This window comes from Erythrolamprus reginae, chromosome 1 (genome assembly GCF_031021105.1).
Source record: "Erythrolamprus reginae isolate rEryReg1 chromosome 1, rEryReg1.hap1, whole genome shotgun sequence".
In the NCBI taxonomy this organism is placed as follows: Eukaryota; Metazoa; Chordata; class Lepidosauria; order Squamata; family Dipsadidae; genus Erythrolamprus; species Erythrolamprus reginae.
Genome location: NC_091950.1, coordinates 93,915,060 through 93,934,708, shown reverse-complemented (window position 1 = coordinate 93,934,708; position 19,649 = coordinate 93,915,060). Strand labels below are relative to the sequence as shown.

At 46.0% G+C, this 19,649-nt stretch overlaps 1 protein-coding gene across 2 annotated transcripts in view; it reads left to right on the top strand.

Annotated features, from left to right (window-relative positions):
- SLC39A13 (solute carrier family 39 member 13) overlaps positions 1 to 19,649 on the top strand; it is a 38,885-nt gene that overhangs the window by 13,402 nt on the left and 5,834 nt on the right. For both annotated transcript variants that reach the window (XM_070734730.1, XM_070734720.1), the window contains exons 3-7: positions 1,062 to 1,175; positions 3,773 to 3,894; positions 11,676 to 11,828; positions 16,104 to 16,193; positions 18,043 to 18,093. In XM_070734730.1, the coding sequence (XP_070590831.1) occupies positions 1,062 to 1,175; positions 3,773 to 3,894; positions 11,676 to 11,828; positions 16,104 to 16,193; positions 18,043 to 18,093 (530 nt within the window). The remainder of the gene's footprint in view (positions 1 to 1,061; positions 1,176 to 3,772; positions 3,895 to 11,675; positions 11,829 to 16,103; positions 16,194 to 18,042; positions 18,094 to 19,649) is intronic.

Sequence of the window (19,649 nt, the reverse complement as noted above, 5' to 3'; positions counted from 1 at the left end):
AACCAAAAGTTCACAAGCCAAGAAGTGGAATTCTCTCATTTGCTTAAAGGAAGATAAGGAAGTGATTTTGCACGTATTTTAGCAGTTTGCACTATTTGATTTCCATTAGTTATGGCAGTGATTAAAATATTAGATAGAAGATTGAAGCCTTCCTCCTCGCTGACCACAAGAAAGCCAACTCCTGTAGCTTCTCAGTGGCTTTTCAATTTTTGCTAGACAGTGCGCACCCAGATTGTATGGCTGTTTGTCTTAAATAAGTGTGTGTGTTAAATCTATCTGTCTGTCCGTCCGTCCGTCCATCCGTCCATCTATGCATCTACCCATCTGTCTGCCTGCCTGCCTGCCTGCCTGCCTGCCTGCCTGCCTACTTACCTACCTACCTACCTGCCTGCCTGCCTGCCTGCCTGTCTATCTAATCAAATTCATAGGCCGCCCTTCTCCAAGCGGACTCAGGGCAGCATACAACAATAAGAAAGTACAATAACAAAAATACGATTTTAAAACCCTAGTTTTAAACATTCATACATCATTCATTTAGTGCTCCTGGCCAGAGCAGAGTATAACACTCAATGGCCCCAAGCCATGTTTTTAGGGCTTTTCAGAAGGCCATGAGGGTGGAACTGTGTGAATCTCCGGTGGGAATTAGTTCCAGAGGACTGGGGCTACCATAGAGAAGGCTCTTCCCCGCAGCTCCTCCAGCCGACATTATTAACTTCTCTAGCAAGTGACTGGGTCTTTGGAATATCTCCAGTTTGTTTGCCAAAGGACCAGGCATCAACTCTCTTGCTTTTTTTTCCTGTTGGATCCAGCACAGATGGCAGTGGGAATCTTCCAGTGTGCTGCTTTTGTTGCTCTGAAAAGAGCAGTGGCTAAGGTCTTCCAGCTGGTAGGCACAATTTAGAGGTTTTAAGTATATCAGTGCTTTGTTGGAAGCAGTGGATCTGAGCTAATTAAATAGCAGCTATCTTTTTTGTATGCAAATGACTTTCTCTCTGAGTCATTGTCCTGTGGAGGAGAATAAGCCCAAGCCCTGAAGTGACTGCCTGCCATTTGTTTTTCAGAGGGATCGCATCGAATGAGGCAGCTGTTGAGCTTTGCTGTCGGTGGGCTTCTGGGTAATGTGTTTCTCCACCTGCTTCCGGAAGCCTGGGCCTACACTTGTGGTGCTGCTGCAGGTAACACCCAGTCCTATGTCAAGATAATGAGACACGTCCATTTGATCCCATCTGTGAAGATAATGTTATAGATTCTGGAATGGATTCATTATTCTGGGGTTGCAATCATAGAAAGGCCTGGTATGATAACGAGTCAGGCACAGACAGTATATAGAATGGAATGGAATGGAATAGAATAGAATAGAATAGAATTTATTGGCCAAGTGTGATTGGACACACAAGGAATTTGTCTTTGGTGCAGATGCTCTCACTGTACACAAAAGAAAATATACCAAAAGAAAAATATTTGTCAAGAATCATGAGGTACTATATCTGTAGGTTTAATAAAGAAAAAAATATAGACAAATTGAACACAACTCCTGAACACTCAGTGTGCTCTAACACTCTTGGATGACAAGGAAGTGAAGCCAGGGGTGAAATCCAGTAGGTTCTGGAGAACCGGTAGCGGGAATTTCGAGTAGTTCAGAGAACCGGTAGCGGGAATTTTGAGTAGTTCAAAGAACCAGTAGCGGGAATTTTGAGTACTTCAAAGAACAAGTAGTGGGAATTTTGAGTAGTTCGGAGAACCGGTAGCGGGAATTTTGAGTAGTTCGGAGAACTGGTAGCGGGAATTTTGAGTAGTTCAGAGAACTAGTAGCGGGAATTTTGAGTAGTTCAAAGAACCAGTAGCGGGAATTTTGAGTAGTTCAAAGAACCAGTAGCGGGAATTTTGAGCAGTTTGCCCCAAGTCCTCAAAGTGGGGTGGCATAAAAGTCCACTCAATCAATCAATCAACCAACCAACCAACAAACAAACAAACCAGTAGCAGAAATTTTGAGTAGTTCAGAGAACCAGCAAATACCACTTCTGGCTGGTTCAGAATGGTTGGAAATGGAGATTTTGCAATATCCTTCCCCCAGGAATGGTGAAGGAATGGTGATTTTGCAGTGGCATGCCCACCAAGTCACATCATGCCCACCAAGCCACACCCACAGAACCGGTAGTGAAAAAAATTGGATTTCACCACTGAGTGAAGCCCTATAATTAATACATTGATTAGTAGAAGTGGGATCTTCTGACCCTGTAGTACACCAGGAGCACCATTAAGAGAGGCACCTGTCTTCGTTGTGCTGTCTGCTTAGAAATTGCCAAGGTTATCTTTCTTAAAACGGTTGTCCCTAGCGACTCTCCTGGAATGTGTCTCCATTTGTTTTCTTATCTGGCCTCTGGGCCTCATCATCTCACACATGTCTGACTGTCATGCTTGCTCGGCTACAGTCAAGAGCTTGAAGCTGACTGTAGTCCATTTAATCAAAGGTACCATTTAAAAAGCTGCCAGGCTAAGCCAGGAGGGTGCATTAGCTATTGCAAGCTGCAGGTTTCCTGCTGTGCATATAATTTAAGAAGGCTTGAATGTTAAATTTTCAGCTTTGAACGTGCATGGTTATCGCCAGAGTTGTACATGGTTCTTTATTCAATAAATCCTTGTCTTGTTCGAAGACTAATGCATAAAACACACAGCTCTCAGGACTCAGGCTTTCAAAACAAAATCAGCACTCTGCAACAAAACCTGGATAGGCAAGAAATTACATAGATGAAGGGTCTAGGAAGAAAAAGAATTAAATATACAGTGGTACCTCTACCTAAGAACGCCTCTACTTAAGAACTTTTCCAGATAAGAACCGGGTGTTCAAGATTTTTTTGCCCCATCTAAAGAACCATTTTCTACTTAAGAACCTGAGCCTGGAAACATTTCTCAGGAAATCTGAGAGCGGCATGAAGGCCCGGCCAGTTTCCTGCCATTCCCCTTTTAATCCTGGCCATCTCGGGCTTTTCTGGGCTGCCAGAGGAGCCTTTCGGTGGCAATTAAGGAGGCTTTGACATGGGAGGCGCGTGCTCCTCCTCGCCACCTCAGAGTCCCTCTTTTTTTAAAAAAAGCCTTAAAGTTTTGGATTTTTTTTATTCCCCTCACCTCACCTTCTTCCTTCCAGAGCGACTTTCCTCCTCCTCCTCTTCCTCCTCCTCCCCCCAATCAAATTCCGAGCTTTTATTTCTTTCCTAATGGGTTTGCACACATTATTTGCTTTTACATTGATTCCTATGGGAAAAATTGCTTCTACTTACAAACTTTTCTACTTAGGAACCTGGTCACGGAACGAATTAAGCTCCTAAGTAGAGGTACCACTGTATTTTATTTTTCCTGGACCTAAAACCAAGATACTCTGATGAATCAGAAAGTGGTAACCTAGTGAAAGGAGGGTATTTTATGGAAAAGGAATAATAGCAAATATTTTAAGTTGCATTATTTGATATCTGGAGTGTGGGAGCCTTAGGATTTTGAGGGTTTTTTTTTTTTTAATTTTCTGGTGCCCAGAAAAGCAATGAAACCTGCTCTTTGCAGAATCATTTTCCTTGGGGGTGCTGGGAAGAACCATCCGTGAGTTTTAGGTATGCAGTAAGAACTTTTTTAGGTATGTGTGAGTTTTAGGTATGCAGTAAGAGTCTTCAGAGAGGGGCGGCATACAAATCTAATAAATTATTATTATTATTATTATTATTATTATTATTATTATTATTATTAACTGATTGCTCTACTTCTTCTCCCCACCCTTGCAAAGGAAAAGGGCAGAGCTACCAACAGCAGAAGCTTCTGGGGCTGTGGGTGATCATTGGCTTACTGACCTTCCTGAGTGTACAGAAGATGTTCCCAGATAGTGAAAAGCAAGGAAGCCCCAACTTGGTGAGTCGACTGTGAAAGGAGCACTTGGATTTGCTTTATGATATGGCGTGACACGCTGTTCTTTGCTCTGCATGAAAACTTTCTCCCATCTTTTCAGACACGCTGCTTTCCTGCAACTCTTTCCTGGGCAGGGGGGGGAGGCCACTCCCCCCCCCCCCAGGAAAGAGGTGCAGGAAAGCAGCGTGTTTAAAAGGTGCGCTGCTTTCCCGGAAAGCCGGCTTCTCCAATGCACTTGCAAGGAGAGTCCAAGATGGGTTATACTTCAGTCTGATTGGTAGGGACTGAGTTTTAATTTAAATAATTACTAGGCAGGCACCGCCTCCCCCCCTTAGCCCTCCAGTCTAAAAAACTCAGTCGCAGTAAAGGGACGCCTGAGTTACCTCTCGAGTAAAATTATTGTATTATTGCTGTTTATTTTGTATTGCACTAACCTTTGCATTTTATTTCCTTTTCCTTTAGGTGCAGACGGGGAATTATTGCCTCGGGCGGGCCTGGGTTCCAAACCTCCCGTGGGTTTCACCCAGTTGCCTGCAGCTCCTCCCTACCCAAACCACCCAGCACAGAGAGATTCCAGCAAGCTGCCTTTATGGGTGCGGGAGTGAGCGCCCGGGTGACCTACCTCCGAGGTGGCACCCGGAGGACGAGGAAGTGGCTGACGCCTCGGGGGGTCCCCCCCCCTTGGCGAATAAGCCACCGGCCGAACGTTGGCGCTTCTCTCCAGCGGCCGCGGGGGGGGAGGAAGCTACCCCCCCTTCCCCCGACGAAGGCAGGCGAGAGCCGATCCAGCCATCTATTCAGAGAAGCGGCGGATCGGCTCGAAAGGAGGATTCCAAGGCGATCGCAAGAGGCGGGAGGGGCCGGCTTCCCGCCCGCCGGTGAGGCTGCGATCAGTAGCCAGGGCAACGGCCCGCAGCCATCTTGGCTGCACTGACGCAGCAAAGGGCGGCAGCCATCTTGGGAAGGTCTGAAACCTCCCGGCTGCAGTTTCCCGCCCACAGGCTGCCGCGTTGCCATAGAAACCGGCCGGCGGCCATGTTGATGAGGTCGCCGGCTCGGAACTGAACTCAGCCACACCCCTTACCGAGGCTGGCAGGGAGAGCACGCAGGCGCAGAGAGGAGCACTCCTGGCCTTTCGCTTTCATTTCTGAGAGACTGTCCTTGCTTACACGGGGCCCCGTGGACAACGCAAGAGTTTCAAACTAATATTATAAAATCGTGAGTGTTACCTGGGGGCATGGCTGACCAAGCAGCACAGGTTGGGGAGGAGACCACCCCTACTAGGCCCAGTACCCCCAAGGAGAAAGCCTCAAAGTCCAAATCCAAAGCTGCACAGAGCTCTTCACTAAGGGATGCAGAGAAGCGCATCAGAGCTCTTGAAAAACAACTAGAGGCCTCACAGAGAGCAGCAGGGCCGGCTGTGCATACAAATCAGCAGGCACCTGCCAATACCTCCATTTCACCCCCTATGTTTCACCAAGGGGCAGCAACCTCAGTCTCAGAGGGGGATTGGTCCCCAGAAAGAGGGAGCCAGGCCTGGATACCACCCAGGCCCGAGCCATTTGGCCTGGGGAGACAAGCTGCGGGGTGGCCTTCTAATTACCCCCCCTCTCAGACCTCGCAACACGCTCAGACAGCCACCTTTACCCCTACGGCGGCAGGCCTTCGCAATACCCATGATGCCTGGCAGAGCATGCCCCAGGCCCTGCAGGAGATGATCGCTACCACGTATAACCAGGGTCTTATCACCGGGGCACAACAACACCAGCAGGCCCCAGTGGGACTCCCTCCAATGAGGTCTAGAGACCCCTGGACGGCCCCTGCCACGCAATCCTTAATGGAATCCATGGAGGAGGAGGATGCCTACCGTGATGACTTCAGCGCAGCTGAGGATGACCTGTCCGGGGATGACCAGCCGCCGGAACAACCCACCTATACGGGCCTGTTCAAGTCTTCCCTCTTCAAGGTGCTCCTGAATAAGGCAAAGCTGACTATTGATCAGGCTGGTGAGAGCGGCCAAGCGGTGCCTCCGGAGGCATCCCAGCCAACAGGAGGCCTGTTTATCTTCCCTAAACAGGAGACCGTAAACATCCCGTCTTCCCACCTGTTCCTGGAGACCATTCAGCGACCGTGGGAGAATCCAGCAGCGGCTCAGGGCCCCTCCAACCTTGACCGTAAATTCTATACCTTTGACCAACAGATGGAGGAGCTGTTGGAATTCCCAGCCGTGGACAAGCCCGTAACGGGCCTTGTGTCTAACGCCCTAGTACCTTCTGAGTCGCAAGAAGGCCTGAAGGCTGAGGACAAGCGGGCAGAGAACGTGGCTCGCAGAACCCACCAGATGGCAGCCTGGGCCGTACGAGCCGCTTCGGCAGCCTCGTTTTTTAATAGGGCCATGCTCCTCTGGATTAAGGAGATCCAGGCTAGGGCCGACCCAGAGGACGGAAGACTCCGTCAGGACCTCAACAAACTGCTGGCGGCCACCGAATTTTCGGCAGATGCCACGGTCAACGCCGCCAAGTTCGCTTCACGAGCAATGGCCTCTTCTGTGGCCTCGCGCAGACTCATTTGGCTCCGCAGCTGGCAGGCGGATGTCAAGTCCAAGTGGAGTCTTGCCTCCGCCTCATTCAAGGGGAAGAAGCTGTTCGGGGAGGTCCTTGACGATGTCCTGATCGAGGACAAGGATAAGAAGAAGGTGATGCCCAGGGCCAACAGACGGCAGGATAGGCGGTCCACCCCCTATCAACGACGTCAGCCCTTTCGAGCAGAGCCCTCCTCGTCCAACTCCCAGACAACCAGGCCGTACTTCCAGGGCTCCTTCAACCAGGGAGCCTTTAGGTCAGACAGGTCCTACCAGACGGACCGAGGCAGATCGTACCAAGGTCGCCGCCCCTTCAGAGGAGGTAACAGGGGCTTTAGGAAGAACAAGTGACTTTCAGAGAGACACCCCACTAGGCGGCAGACTGCGGTTCTTCCCCGACATCTGGAGAACCACAGCCGCAGACGCATGGGCGGTATCCACGGTTTCCCGGGGCCTGAGGATCAAATTCATCCGGCCTCCCCCCCATCGCTTCCTACCTTGCCGTACCCCGTCAGACTTTCAGAAGAGAAAACTCCTATGCCAAGAAGTATCTCACCTCCTAGAGATAGGGGCCATAGAGGAGGTACCCTTGGCCCAGCAAGGCAGGGGATTCTATTCGGCAATATTTCTCGTACCAAAATCCTCAGGAGGAGTGCGAATGATCCTCAATCTCCGACAGTTGAACCTCTACGTGAAATACCGGAGATTCAGAATGCACTCACTAAAAACTATTCTGGCCTCCATAAGACACAAGGATTTTATGACGTCAATAGACCTGAAAGAAGCCTACCTGCACGTTCCCATCTTCCCACATCACAGGCAATTCCTGCGATTTTACCTAGACGACAGACACTTCTAATACAGGGCGATGCCTTTTGGACTATCCTCCGCCCCCAGGACATTTACAAAATTACTGGACGTCCTCACGGCCAGTCTCAGATGACAGTCGGTACGCGTGATGGCGTATCTAGACGATATTGTCATTCTGTCGAGAACCAGAGAACAGGCATGCAGAGACGCTCAACTGACAATACAGACACTGCAAGACCATGGCTTTACAGTCAACTGGTCAAAGAGCCAACTAACACCCACACATCGGCTTGCCCACCTGGGCACCACTATAGACTCCAACCTGGGTGCGATTTTTCTGTCCCAGGAAAGACAAAGGACAATCAGGACTCTGATAAGAGAGCTGGGACCTCAGCAATATCCCACTCTTGCCCTTTTATCGAAAATCCTAGGAACCTTAGTTTCCTGCATAGATATAGTGCCATGGGCGAGACACCATTTACGCCCACTCCAATGGTTCCTGCTCCCCTATCAAAGGCAAAAGACCAGTCACTCTCTCAGGAGAGTCCCCCTCAGTACCAGAGTACGCACCTCCCTGCAATGGTGGAGGTCCCCTTCTCTGACCAAAGGATCCTTATTTCTGGACAAGGAGCTTATTACAATAACAACCGATGCCAGTTTGACAGGGTGGGGAGCACATCTCTCTTCACACATGGTTCAGGGACTCTGGGAGCCTCAGGACCTACAAGAGATCAATATAAATTTCCTAGAGTTGAAGGCTGTTTCATTGGCCCTCCACAGCCTTGCCCATCTAGTACGGGGTCAACATGTACGCATCCTGACCGACAACGTTTCCACACGGTCCCACATCAACCGACAAGGGGGAACACGGTCACGGAGATTAATGAAGGAATCAACATCACTCCTCAGATGGGCAGAAGGGAATCTAGCCTCGCTTTCAGCGGAACACATTTCCGGAGTAGAGAATGTGTGGGCGGACTGGCTCAGCCGCCAGACGCTCGACCCGGGCGAATGGCGACTGGATCCCAGGATTTTCCAGGAGGTGGTAAGGAGATTTGGGGAACCGGTGATAGACTTGTTTGCAACAAACCTAAACACCCAACTTCCTCGCTTCTTCGCTCGATTTCCCAACCCGGGCGCGGAAGGGGTGGATGCCCTGACACTTCGATGGCCTCAGGGTCTTCTTTATGCGTTCCCTCCTCTGTCCATCCTCCCCAAGGTGATTCGGAAAATTCTGGAGGAGAGAGCAGAAGTGATACTGATAGCCCCGTTTTGGCCCCGGCGCATCTGGTTCGCAGACCTAGTGCAACTGTCGAGGTCACCCAATTGGAGGATACCGGACCAACGGATCTCCCTGACACAGGGGTCCTTCTCTCATCCGGAGCCACAGTGGTGGCATCTAACCGTGTGGCGCTTGAGCGGGAATATCTAAAACGCCAGGCCCTACCGGACACAGTCATTGACACCATACAAGCCGCCCGTAGACCATCTACAAGGAGAATCTACCAGGCAACTTGGGCTACCTTCCATAAGTTCTGTGAGCAAAAGGAGGTAGATCCTCAGACGGCGTTGCCGCAGGTAATCTTATCATTCCTGCAAGCTGGCCTAGAAAAGGGCCTTGCCCCTAACACCTTACGCCGCCATGTTGCCGCTCTGGCCACCATCCTTTCCACAGACAGTTACCGTTCCCTTACCAGACATCCATGGATCAGGGATTTTCTGAAGGGAGCGGCCAATCTCAAACCACCAGTGATTCATCGTTTTCCTTCCTGGGACCTCCCCTTGGTGTTGCACGCACTGACAGGTCCCCCCTTTGAACCTATCCGTCAGATATCGTTAAGGTTGTTGACCCTAAAGACCGCGTTCCTGGTTGCAATCACTTCAGCCAGGAGGGTTTCGGAGATTGCTGCCTTGTCAACAAGACCAGACCTTTGCCGCTTTGACCCCAACAGGGTAGTCCTTAGATTAGATCCGGCATTTATACCCAAGATAAACACGTCCTTTCACAGGACTCAGGATATCATCCTTCCGGACTTCTGTGCTCGTGGGACTCATCCGTCTGTATTACGATGGCATAAGCTGGACGTAAGACGAGCCTTAAAGATTTACGTTCGGAGGACTAAGGATGTTAGAACGACATAAGCCCTGTTCGTGTCCTTTGCCACCAGAACTATGGGCACTAAGGTGTCTTCTCAGACTATCAGCCGATGGTTGAGGGAATGTATTGCTGAGGCATACAGGACTAAGGGATCCCCAATTCCTTCGGGGATAACGGGACATTCCACTCGAAGTGCGGCAGCTTCATCGGCCTGGAGGACCCAGGCCTCGTTGGAGGACATATGTAGAGCAGCCACGTGGGCAGCTCCATCGACGTTTATCAAACATTATAGAATTGACTCCTTTGCTTCGGAGGAAGCAGCATTTGGGAGGAGGGTACTGCAAGGGGTATGCTCTTATGTGGAACCCCTGGTCTAGTCTTGCCCCTCCCTGTGATCGTAACTTGGGTATATCCCATCTTGGACTCTCCTTGCAAGTGCATTGGAGAAAGACCGTTGAACTTACCTGAACGGTCTTCTCGATGCACTGCAAGGAGAGTCCAAACCCTCCCGACTCTGAGACCAGGGTTTCTGTGGGGTTTGAGCTATATGGTTACAGTTTCATGTTGGCAGTTCAATTGTTTAATAAATGGTTTTTTGCTTTACTGCTCCTTCGCCTTACTTTAGACTGGAGGGCTAAGGGGGGGAGGCGGTGCCTGCCTAGTAATTATTTAAATTAAAACTCAGTCCCTACCAATCAGACTGAAGTATAACCCATCTTGGACTCTCCTTGCAGTGCATCGAGAAGACCGTTCAGGTAAGTTCAACGGTCTTTTCTTGGCCAGCACAGGGCTTTCCCGCTGCTCCCCCCCGAAAACACAACGGAGGTCCAGGATGACAGGCGAAGCGGGGTGGAGCAATGGGAGGCTCAAGCAGGCAGCCTCCGCACTTTTCTTTCGGCAGAAGAGGAGGAGAGGGGCGGATCGGGCGGGCGGGGGGCAGCGTCAAGAGGCCAGGGGCATGAGGGGGCCAGAGGCACGGTGGGGAGGCAGGGGCAGCCACGGCTCCCTTTCCTTCTACTGCCGGTGCCTCCCCGCCCCCGCGGGCTGGCAGGGGGATGGGGAGTGCGTGCCTGTGGAAAAGGTGCGCGGGGGTGTATTTTGGGGTGCGCGCATGCTCACGCGTGCAGCTTACGGGGAACGCTGGTGGTAAATAGCAACCACCAGCGAGTCTTCGGAGAGGGGCGGCATACAAATCCAAATAATAAATAAATAAATAATAAACCCCTTTAGCGCGAGGCTGGACCCACCTGCCCAGATGCCGCCATTTGGGTTCGTTCACCCTCTGCGATGCTCAAAGCCTCCTGTGCATGCGCAGAGAGTAAAAGAACCCAAATGGCGGCATCCAGGCGAGTGGGTGGAGCCTCATGCTCCCTTCGCGCCCGGCTCTCCTACAACCGACCGGCACGAGTGAACCGGGATCATTTCCCCCCTGCTATGGGGGAGAAGAAAGGCGTCTATTTATTGCGTCCCACAGGAATCTTCTGCTAACAGTGAAGAGCCTTAAGCACCGGGTCCAATTTCTCTCCTTTCCAATTCTAACCCCTCTCTGCTTCTGCTAAAGAGTCGGCACATGCTCTGCAAATATCTAGTTTCTGAAAGTTATACGTATAGCTATGCGGTGCTTCAGATTTGATACCAAAAATAGGCTATACACCGCAGAGGGATACAGATGTAGCACCTGTCTGCTGTTCTTCAAAGTACCCACATTGTCGCCTGGGATCAGGTAGCAGCTTTGGAGGAGAGTCCCATGGAAAGACACAGTTGCTTTTTAAAGAGTTGCTGGCAAATGCTGTGCTCTTCTGCACTGGAAGCATTTTTTTTTTGGAGGGGGGATGAATTAAAAAGCCTACATTATCCTAGGATAGTGTTTCCCAACCTTGGCATCTTGAAGATATTTGGACTTCAACTCCCAGAATTCCCCAGCCAGCATTCGCTGGCTGGGGAATTCTGGGAGTTGAAGTCCAAATACCTTCAAGTTGCCAAGGTTGGGAAACACTGTCCTAGAATATGCATGTCTTGCAAATGTCAAAATAACAATTTTCCATGGTTCTTTTTTTTAAGTGTGTGTTTTGGGGTGGCGTTTGAGAGACTAAAGTAAATGATAATTGATTTTGCTTCCATAGAAATGTTTGAAGTATATAAATGTGTGTTTTAATTTGTGTGGCTGTATTCTCACCCAGTAAATATTCAAAGCAACACCTTGGGGGTGGGATGTGTTAAAGGGAATAAGAGAAATCTCTCAGCCATTTGTTGGATGGACACGGATAACGTCCAGCCACTTCCCCCTGATTTTAGATCAATCACTGCAAACCCATCACTGAAAGGACCCTGAATGGCAACAGGTTATCTATGCAAGAGGCAAACACTCCAGTCCAAAGAAAGAAGCCCAGCCCTGCTCATTGTAATGGGTCTTCTCATTTAGTCTCATCATCAACTCAGAAAATCAAGGTAAAACGTTTATTGATGGTCTCTCTCGAGATCTATGGCCCATAGAGAGATAAAATAGACCACTTGGAGAAAAATGCTGAAAATGGCCTGCTGCAAATAAGCAAGTGAGACAGGATTCTAAAGAAGAGCAAACTTTCCATTTGTTAATCTTTGTACTATAACCAGGTATGGTCAGGTATGCAGAACCAGTAGAAAAAAATTGATTTTTTTCCTTTTTTCCCGGGCTCTGGGTATGTTTTTCCTATTGCAGTAAATGAGGTTGAATGTGTATAATTTTAGAAGAGCTGTGCATGTGTGTGTGTGTACAAACACAAACAGTTAATATAGTAGATAATGTATATTTTTGTGTGCCTTTGTGTAATATGTATGTACACATATGGCATCTATACATAGAATTAAATCATATATTTTGGGTGTTGAGTAATAGTAAATAGATAGGGAAATTGTATCTCTTTGAGGCACCCTAACCCAAACCCTTGATGTGAGTGACATCAAGTTGACCACCTTTAAGCCAGCCACATGATCTTTAAGCCCCACCCTCCTCGCCTTCTGCAAGACCTTGGAGACCTATCTATGTCGCCATGCATGGGGCAATTAATGTATCCCCTTTTCTGACCGTTAAAGAGTTATGTGTGGTGGTGACTGTATTGTATTGATTGTTTTTTAATGATAGCGGGTTTTTAGGCATAGTTTTTAATTATTAGCTTTGTACTGTACTGTTTTTGTTGTTGTGAGCCGCCCCGAGTCTTCGGAGAGGGGTGGCATACAAGTCTAATATATTATTAATTATTATTATTATTATTTCCATAAAGAAGCAAAAGACACATTTGATTTAAAGATGTTCCAAGAGAGGTAGCATTTATTTATTTATTTATTTATTTATTTATTTATTTATTTATTTATTTATTTATTTATTTATTTATTTATTTATTTATTTATTTATTTATTTATTTATTTTGTCCAATACACAATGAGGGTTTTAGTGGGTATATATCTATATACACATAGTAAAATGCATGATGAAGGTTATAGAGGAGATACTCATAGTAAAATATATCTAAGAAAGAATAGAAAAGAAGGTATAGCAATAGAACATATCAATGAAAGAATTGAAGAAGAGATATAGGAATAGAAGAAAGGAATAGGAGATATAGGAGAGCAATAGGACAGGGGACGGAAGGCACTCTAGTGCACTTGCACTCACCCCTTACTGACCTCTTAGGAATCTGGATAGGTCAACCGTAGATAATCCAAGGGTAAAGTGTTGGGGGTTTGGGGATGACACTATGGAGTCCGGTAATGAGTTCCATGCTTATACAACTCGGTTACTGAAGTGATATTTTTTAAAGTCAAGTTTGGAGCGGTTAATATTAAGTTTAAATCTGTTGCGTGCTCTTGTGTTGTTGTGGTTGAAGCTGAAGTAGCCGCCGACAGGCAGGACGTTGCAGCATATGATCTTGTGGGCAATACTTAGATCTTGTTTAAGGCGTCTTAGTTCTAAACTTTCTAGGCCCAAGATTGGAAGTCTAGTCTCGTAGAATATTCTGTTTCGAGTGGAGGAGTGAAGGGCTCCTCCACTCAAATCCTTTCCCCCCCCTCTTTGAATTCAGATAGTTGCACAGCCCTAATAAACAGTCAGTATCTGGATTCCAACAAGGTTCTTACTCTGCAATCACTAGAGGAATGCTATTTATTTCCTGCAGTGCAGGGACTCTGCATTTCTTAAAAATACACTTTCCAGTTGAGGAGAAAGGAGCTCGGTCCTGTTGAGAACTATCAGGGCATATAGAGTCATGCCTGTCAAAACACAGTCATGCTGAGTCTGCTGGATTTTGTATTTGTGTGTTTCTAGGGACCATCGTTTAATTCCGTGCTGCTGTTTCCAAAGCAATCTGCCTCCGTGTTCCCACATTCAAAGTTCCAGATCTTCATTCTTTTCTTTATTAACCCAAATATACTGCTCAAAAAAAATTAAAAAAGGGAACACTCAAATAACACATCCTAGATCTGAACGAATGAAATATTCTCATTGAATATTTCATTCACACAACTATTCCATTTGCACAACAGCATGTGAAATTGACCGTCAATCAGTGTTGCTTCCTAAGTGGGCAGTTTGATTTCACAGAAGTTTGATTTACTTGGAGTTATGTTCTGTTGTTTAAGTGTTCCCTTTATTTTTTTTGAGCAGTGTACATTTATATTATGTAAACTTGCCCTGAAAGTGAAATAAAGGATCTTTATTCCTGTCACAGACCGGCATAAGGATTATACAATAAAAGTATCCATATGTGAATACAATTGCATGCAAACATTTAGGCTCCTTAATCAAGCTGTAGGATTCAATGGATCCCTAAATGAACAAAAGCTACAACATCTACAAAGGTAAACACAACAATTCAAAGTGTTGGTTATGACCTATAAAGCCCTTCATGGCACCGGGCCAGGTTATCTCCGGGACCGCCTTCTGCCGCACGAATCCCAGCGACCAATTAGGTCCCACAGAGTGGGCCTTCTCTGGGTCCCTCCAACTAAACAATGCCATTTGGCGGGACCCAGGGGAAGAGCCTTCTCTGTGGCGGCCCCGACCCTCTGGAACCAACTCCCCCCAGAGATTAGAATAGCCCCCACCCTTCTTGCCTTTCGTAAGCTTCTTAAAACCCACCTCTGTCGTCAGGCATGGGGGAATTAAGATATTCTTTCCCCCTAGGCTTCTACAATTTATGTATGGTACGTTTGTATGTATGATTGGTTTTAAAATAAGGGTTTTTAGCTACTTTAGTATTGGATTGTCGCATGTTGTTTTTACCACTGTTGTTAGCCGCCCCGAGTCTACGGAGAGGGGCGGCATACAAATCCAATAAAATGAAAATGAAAATGAAAATTTCCTGCAGACCTGAAATCCTAGTTCCTCTTCAATTCGTACTAACAGGAGTGAATATGGCAAGTTTCAGAAGTGGCATTACAAAGTCAAAACTTTGTAATACCACTTTTGACAAGAATAACAGCTTCTACATGTTTCCTGTAGCCCAGTGTTTCCCAACCTTGGCAACTTGAAGATATTTGGACTTCAACTCCCAGAATTCCCCAGCCAGCATTTGCTGCCTGGGGAATTCTGGGAGTTGAAGTCCAGATATCTTCAAGTGGCCACGGTTGGGAAACACTGCTGTAGCCAATCAAGGGGAGGGTCTTTCTACTGTATCCATTTGGAATGTTCCTCTACTTTATCTTGAAGATCTTTCTTAGCTCCTTCATGGTCAACGTGTGGTGGGGATTCTTTTGGAACTGCTGATGTATTGTTCTTTTGCCTTTTTTTAAAAAAAAAAACCTATTCACCACAAATATTTGTAACGAATATTTACAACTCAGTCCCGCTGTGTGACCCACTGTTGGGTTTCCTTCTAAGTTAAAGTAAGCCTGAATCAATTGTAGTTTATTCATCTGCACTTGCCATGTTCATTGTTGTCAACAGCTCATAAATGCTAAGTATACTTTCAAATTTATAGAAATATATTGTGTTTAGCTTTATATCAGGAAGCTGTTGTGTCAGGCTCTGTCAACATCAGGATTCATTGAAACATAGAGTTTTGACTTGATGTGCCTTTCCACATAACTGTACTATACATACATATATGGGAATGTTATTAAGCTGTGTGCATCTAGAATAATATACAAAACAACATTTATGCAAAAGCTAAAGTACATGTAAGCAAAAATTAGGAATGGAATACAGTGTTCCCTCGATTTCCGCAAGGGATGCGTTCCGAGACCGCCCACGAAAGTCGAATTTCCGCGAAGTAGAGATGCGGAAGTAAATACACCATTTTTGGCTATGGACAGTATCACAAGCCTTCCCTTAACACTTCAAACCCCTAAATTACCATTTCCCATTCCCTTAGGAACCATTTACTCACCATTATTACTGGTACTCACCATTGAATAAGACACTTAGTGATCCTGATATTTATAAACATAATTATTTATTAACAATAATTATTTTTTTGTTATTTATTTGCAAAAAAATATTAGTTTGGCGATGACATATGACATCATGGGGTGGGAAAAACCGTGGTATAGGAAAAAAACCACTATTTTTTAATTAATATTTTTTTAAAACAACCGTGGTAGTTCGAACCCGCGAAAATCGAGGGAACACTGTACATGTTTTTTGCTTTGCTTGTGGAAACGGATGTCTACGTTGGTTAATGCTAAAGCTTTTGAATTCCTTTCTTTTTGTTGTTGTTCTTCTTCACCCCTTCCCTTTGCCCTGGGCAGATTAGTGGATATCTCAACCTCTTGGCTAATACAATAGATAATTTCACCCATGGCTTGGCAGTGGCAGCTAGCTTCCTGGTTAGCAAAAAGGTAAGTTCACTTCTTTAGGAGACTGGCTTTAAATAACACGAAGATGATTTTAAAAGACATGTATCCTATTCCCCAGATATATTGCTTCCTTTACTCTTAACACAAATGTACTAATATATATTGAATATTTATTGCTACCTTTGGGTTGTGGCTTTGGTGGTGCAGGGATACTGTGGTGTACTGTTCACCTTGTTGCACAACAATCTCTTTTTATGAGCTAATCAGGATGATATCTGGTACAGTGGTACCTCTACTTATGAATTTAATTCGTTCCGTGACCAGGTTCTTAAGTAGAAAAGTTTGTAGGAAGAAGCAATTTTTCCTATAGGAATCAATGTAAAAGCAAATAATGCATGCGATTTGGGAAACCAGAGAGAGGGTGGAGGCCCTGTTTCCTCCCAGAAGATTCCTAGAGAGGCCCCACGGAGGCTTCTCCCTGCCTTTTCTGGCCCTGTTTCCTCCCAGGAGATTCCTAGAGAGGCCCCACGAAGGCTTCTCCCCACCTTTTCTGGCCCTGTTTCCTCCCAGGAGATTCCTAGAGAGGCCCCACGGAGGCTTCTCCCCACCTTTTCCGGCCCTGTATCCTCCCAGGAGATTCCTAGAGAGGCCCCACTGAGGCTTCTCCCCACCTTTTCTGGCCCTGTTTCCTCCCAGGAGATTCCTAGAGAGGCCCCACGAAGGCTTCTCCCCACCTTTTCCGGCCCTGTTTCCTCCCAGGAGATTCCTAGAGAGGCCCCACTGAGGCTTCTCCCCACCTTTTCTGGCCCTGTTTCCTCCCAGGAGATTCCTAGAGAGGCCCCACGGAGGCTTCTCCCCACCTTTTCCGGCCCTGTTTCCTCCCAGGAGATTCCTAGAGAGGCCCCACTGAGGCTTCTCCCCACCTTTTCCAGCCCTGTTTCCTCCCAGGAGATTCCTAGAGAAGCCCCACAGAGGCTTCTCCCCACCTTTTCCGGCCCTGTTTCCTCCAAGGAGATTCCTAGAGAGGCCCCACATAGGCTTCTGCCTGCCTTTTCCGGTTACAGTTTCGGAAGCTCGGGTTTGTAAGTGGAAAATGGTTCTTGAGAAGAGGCAAAAAAATCTTGAACACCTGGTTCTTATCTACAAAAGTTCATAAGTAGAGGCGCTCTTAGGTAGAGGTACCACTGCATTTTATTTTATTTTATATTTATTTATTTATTTAGACTTCTATGTCGCCCAGTTCCGAAGGACTCGGGGCGGCTTACAATAAACAATATAAATACAATAAATAGGGCGGCATAGAAATCTAATTCCTCAGAGTCCTCGGAGAGGGACAGCATATAAATCCAATAAATGAGTGTATGAATAAAATTAATATTGAATAAAATAATTAATAATAAATAAACTTGATCCATGGCATTGCCAGTAGGAAATCCGGGATTTGATTCCCTCAGTCAACTGATCAAATAGTCACATGGCTGGCAAGGTTTGGATTATTTAGTTTCTTGTTGATTATGGCAACAGAAAGCTAATGGTTTGTGCCAGCTAGCTGTGTAGCTGATTAAAAGGATCAGTTGGCCAGTAGGGAAATAGGAAGAAGGAATCTTTAGGCTTTATTGTTTAAGGTGGAGGTCCACATGAGGTCATGGGCCACAGTTTTGTCTATCTAAGGCCTCCTTCAGAAGATCTGTATAATATTTAGAAAACAATCCCATCATTGTTCCTCTTTAATATTTACAACAAAGCCTCCAAATTCCACTTGAATGTTTCCTATAAGAACTCTAAATGCTAAAGTTGCATAGATCGCTGTCTAAGGGAGAGCCATGTATTGCTGCTATTGCTACCCTGTTCAGCTATAAAAAACTAGTTTTGTCTCCTTGATTTTTTTTAGGTTGGACTCCTTACAACCCTGGCAATTCTGCTGCATGAAATACCCCACGAGGTGAGTGCGTCTGGAACATGTGTGTGCTGGGAAGTGGAGCTCATGTTGAGCAGAAATCCTGGGTCCATATACATAGCGTCGGTAACACAGAGAGCTTTGCAGACTGATGTAACCCAAAAGCAGAGAAAGCTAATATTGGGAGAGGGGGAAGAGGTCACCAATGGGTGAGAAGACACCTTGATCTTTTTGTTTCTTCATTGCCAAAATGAGGGGTTAGCAGACGGTAAATATTGCTTAGCATCGCTTCTTGTTAAGCAATCGGAAGAGCCGTCTTCTTCTACAAGGCAAAATCCATGTTGCCAATCTGGTGCCCTCCAGACATATTAAGTTATACCACATCCAGATGTCTCAATGCATTTCCAGGACTCTTGTGTTAAATGCACTGCAACTTAGCTTAGGTTATGTCGTTAATTAATCCCCAGCTCTGAATCTAGGAATTTTTTATTATTATTATTATTATTATTATTATTATTATTATTATTATTATTATTATTATTATTATTTATTGGATTTGTATGCCGCCCCTCTCCACAGACTCGGGGCGGCTAACAACAGTGGTAAAACAACATGAACAATCCAATTAATAAAAACAACTAAAAAACCCTTATTATAAAAAACCAAACATACACACAAACATACCATGCATAACTTGTAATAGCCTAGGGGGAAGGATAACTTAACTCCCCCATGCCTGGCGACAAAGGTGGGTCTTAAGTAATTTGCGAAAGACAAAGAGGGTGGGGGCCGTTCTAATCTCTGGGGGGAGTTGGTTCCAGAGGGCCGGGGCCGCCACAGAGAAGGCTCTTCCCCTGGGGCCCACCAAACGACATTGTTTGGTCGACGGGACCCGGAGAAGGCCAACTCTGTGGGACCTTATCGGCCGCTGGGATTCGTGCGGTAGAAGGCGGTTCCAGAGGTATTCTGGCCCACTGCCATGTAGGGCTTTAAAGGTCATTCTTCAATTGTACGTATTTATTAAAATGTTCCAAGCCTATCTTATTACAGTATATCTTAGGCTGAGAGATAGTTGGTGGGAAAAATTCAGCCTATAAATTGGAGAGGAAGGGGACATTCGTAATCAGCATAATCAATAATCTGCATGAAGAAGAGGTGAAGAAGTTTCTTGGATGAGAAGTGAAACATCTTCAAAGAAAAACCGGAAAGTCCAGTTGCCTCTTGAAAAAAGTGCCTTTAAGACAATCTGTTAGAAATATTTATTTTATCCAAATTTCTGAATCATGTGTGAACTTCCTTTAAAGAAGTATACTGAGACCTTTTATATTCAAGCAATATTTTTTCAATGTTTATTATATGTAGTTTAGAGAATAAAGATAGAAAAGAATAGATAACTAAGACTACCTAAGCATGGGAACCTAAATCTTACTTCCCTGCTTGAAAATGAGCTTAGGTTTTAGAGAGCCACTTCTGGAAAATATATATATATTTATTCTCTAAACTACATATAATAAACATTGAAAATATATTGCTTGAATATAAAAGGACAGAGTATACTTCTTTAAAGGAAGTTCACACATGACTGAGAAATTTAGATAAAT